At 52.3% G+C, this 3863-nt stretch overlaps 1 protein-coding gene across 1 annotated transcript; it reads left to right on the plus strand.

Annotated features, from left to right (window-relative positions):
* Positions 1 to 1249: 1249 nt before the first annotated feature.
* Positions 1250 to 2451, plus strand: PHACADRAFT_198921 (uncharacterized protein; the record flags this gene model as incomplete). The annotated part of the gene is made up of 2 exons (XM_007399139.1): positions 1250 to 1688; positions 1754 to 2451. 2 exons carry the CDS (start codon positions 1250 to 1252, stop codon positions 2449 to 2451), a joined length of 1137 nt encoding a protein of 378 aa, XP_007399201.1.
* Between the last annotated feature and the right edge of the window lie 1412 nt (positions 2452 to 3863).

Consider the following 3863-nt stretch of genomic DNA (forward strand, 5'->3'; position numbering starts at 1 on the left):
GAGACCTTACTAGAGAGAGTGGCGCAGCTGCCGTAGTCGCTCATCCACATCTTTCACGGTCTCATGCACCTGCTTTAGACAAGAGATGCGGCCATTAGAGACATTAAAATCAATTTCATGACTTCTGAAATGAGCAGTCGAGCCGCTACCTGTTGTGGTTCCCAAGATACTAAGGAATGAGCGGGAGGTTCTCGAAACCCTCGCTTAGGGTTGAGCGAGGCGGAGAGGCGCCGTCGCTTATTTTTCGGAAAACCGAGCGACGAAAATAATTGTTGGGACATTTGCCGAGCTGCCGAGCACGCGCGCCAATAATTTGTGCCAGTCGCCTAGGGACGGTGAGCCTTTCGAAAGATTACGCAAATTCTGCTGACATAGACACAAATCCCGCTGACGTAGTATATATAAACGGTAATTACAAGATAGCCGATAATCACCCAACCCGATAATCCGCTTGAGAAAGCTCCCGTCCCTTAGGCGCTGGTCAGGAGTCTGCATGGGCCTCAGGTTGAATCCTCTGTTAGCCGAAGGCGGAACAGCCGAGATCACCCCACGGCTAGAAAAATCAGTTCGCACGGAGGACGTTCGGGCAGGCAAGGTCGTAGTTCAGCCGGGCAGGTTCATATCAGGCCAGATCACTGCGCTTAGCCTGAGGCCACCTGGCTCCTCTAGGCGTGTATCAGCCTTATCCACACGATGCAAATGGCTGTGCGCTGCTGTTGCATAAATACTGCTTGAGGTGCGCCGTCCATTTTCTACCTGCATGCACCACGCTCGTACTCACTTATCGTGCCCCACAGTCTCCTCTGTGCATTCCCCCTCGCTCAGAAAGATGTCAGGCGCTACAGGAGCCGATTTGCCACCCGAAACGTTGCTAATTATCTTGAAGTGCCTCTTTCCGAGGCTAGCCGATGCCGACCCTCATCTTTCTTCTCCAGATAAACGTCGCCTGATGAAACACGGGCTCACTGCGCCCAGCATCGTATGCACGTACTGGTCAGAAGCCATCAGACCTCTCCTCTTTCGAGTACTCGAATTGCGCAGTGCCGGAGATGTGCACTTCTTGAAGGACATTATCTACAGCCCTCAATTTATGCGCTCGTCTCTGTCCGGGGCCATTAGGCGGATATTGATCCATCAAGAACCTACCGGGAAGAAGCCTTGGCTCCACCACGTCCACGGACTTTCGGCTCGACTTCGACAGACAAAATTCGAGTGTACTGTCGTGAGTCGCGCGGGCGATGTTGCACCAATGGCTGGCCGTTGGGCCCCGTTTCAATCGATTCCAAGCGTTGCTCCACCCTCAGGCTATGTCCGACTCTCAGACCTTACCCTCAACGGCATTTTATTCATAACCACGACTGAGCTCGCACGGCTTATCGACAATTTCCCCACGCTCGAGCGCTGCACCTGCCACCACCTCACGTTTCTCGACCCGTCGCCGGTTGTCCAGTCGCGCAGAATTCACCGACGTGCTTCATTGGCCCTCCGTAGGTGCATGATCTCTCGGTGTAAGGACATGACAGTCTCCACCCAAGCGGCGCTGGCTGCTGATGTCCTTGCGGTTGCTCGTCGCATAGGCGTTGACAACCGCACATGGGATGCAACTCTTCAGGCGCTGCTTGCGTTGGTACCATATGCGTTTGAACGGGCAAACGTGTGGCTTGAGCATCAGAACGGCAGTGCGCTTGGTACGTCTTCTAGGTCTATCTTATAACCGGGGCAAACGGCGCAAATCTCACTAGCTATTTCTCAGCAGACACGGCGACCATCTATTGCTCCTCACCTGGTCAAGGCCAATCTGAGGGCGATGACGTCCGTATTGACGTTAGGGTTCGCCGACCGAGTACTGGCCAGGATGCGGGATCCCTACTTGCGCATGTCGAGGAGATTGCTCTCAATCTCTCATTCGCGGATGTTGAAACTGTAGATACTCTCCCCTGGGACGCCTTGCAAGCCATCGTTGATTCCCCGCACATGCGCCGCCTTCTTATCACATGTTACACGCTACCATCGCTGATGCAAGCTAGGAAGACCTCGAAGAGAATCCTATGCTCTGTGTTGCGCCGGACACAGCTGGCCTGGGCTCTCGAGTCAGGCAAACTGCAGTTTCAGACGTTCAAACCCAATCCTTTCACAAGTGAAGACATCTTGTCCATACCGACGGGGCACACCATCGACGGCACCACAATCGCCCTCGACATCACCGAGCAAGCCGAGTGGTTGCTGCACTCGGACAACCCGTACGACCCTCGCAACAGTCGAAAGGAGTACCTACGACAGCTCGTAGCCGCGCGGGCGGGTAGAGAATCCACGGACACAGTACCAGAGACTGCGCCATCCACCGCAGATGGCCCTCAGAACACGGCAGGCGAGCAGTCCTCGGAAGCGATGGAGGTTGTTATGCCGGATTACGAACACGGCGAGGGAACGGGCGACGAAGGATGCGATTAGAGGGCAGGGGAGGAGGCATAAGACAAGGGTGGCAGTGAACATCACGCAAGGATAGGGCACACGACCAGAGGCTGCCCGAACTTTGGAGCGAGGACGAGCTGTAGGCTCGGACGGGGATGCCTGCGAGTGCAGAGATGCTCGAACATACTGTGGGCTGAGGCGGGGCCCGACATGGGTTGCCTCTACGTTCCGTCCATTCTTCGCACCCTATCACTTCGCTTTACATTGTGCATATACCGTAGCGCAGGGGCAAGATAGGGACCGCCGTAAAATAAGACAATATTGTTCCTAATATCATGGCGAGGGTCCAAATATTCAACGTTCAACATGTAACTTTCAGCGTCACATTGAAGCTTAGCACGATAGGGTAGCTGCATGGCAAGCCAAAAATTATGACGGTTACCGGGGAGTACAGAAGAAAGACACAATAACAGTCTGAATCTCTGATGCAAGCCGACGGAGTGGAAGAGAAAAATCACATCCTGGCCAGGCCCTGTGCCATAATGCCGGCGCTCATGGAATGATAGGAGAGTCACGTGAGTGATCCGCCCTGCTTTGGCGACCCCGCTGTCGAAACTTGCTCTTGCTCGCTCACCTGCGTTCCATCAACGTGCTCAGCATTAACATCCACCACTCTCGTCTCTACCGGCGGACTATGCACAAGAAGCCCACATCTATCATGATCTCCGTCCCCACAGTCTGCACTGCGAGCACTGCCTCTCGCTCATGAACCGACCCTGTCTCATCCTTGGTTTGTACTCGTTTCTCCCCCTCTCTCAACGTCGTGCTCATCGTTGCTGTAGTTACCGCGACCGATGCACCCTCCCCGCTGGTTTTCATCATATTCTCCAACAAGTATCGAGCTGCCACTCTACACGTCCTGCCCAATGACGCTCGCCTGGATGCCTCTCGAGGTCGCGCATAAGCACGAGACGAATTAGTTCCTCTTTTGTGTAAAAAGAGGTCCAAAAATACAGCACGTATTTTTTGTAAAAAGAGCTGAGCAGTTATTCTGGGAAAAAGTGGTGCTATTTGCAGCATGAAAAGGCATGCTATTTTTACAACTTTTTGAGCATAAAAATAGTCCAAATATTCCCTATGTAAATAGGCCATTTAATCTTGTATATATTTTCTTGCAAAAGAGATAGTTATTTTCAGCTTAAATAGTGATCGCCCGCTCATGCTATGCAGTCATACCATGAGCGGGCGATCACAGCGGGCGATCACTATTTTGTCCGAAAATAGGCACAAGAATAGATACCCTACTTTCCTTGGAAATATTTGAACTCCTCCCACACTCAAAAAAAGTCAAATAGTACACCTTTTCGTGCTGCAAATAGCACTGCTTCTTCCCGGGAGAAGTGTTCAGCTTTTTTTGTGAAAAATATCGTATATATTTTTGGACCTCTTTT

The sequence above is a fragment of the Phanerochaete carnosa genome, assembly GCF_000300595.1.
Source record: "Phanerochaete carnosa HHB-10118-sp unplaced genomic scaffold PHACAscaffold_8, whole genome shotgun sequence".
Classification (NCBI taxonomy): Eukaryota; Fungi; Basidiomycota; class Agaricomycetes; order Polyporales; family Phanerochaetaceae; genus Phanerochaete; species Phanerochaete carnosa.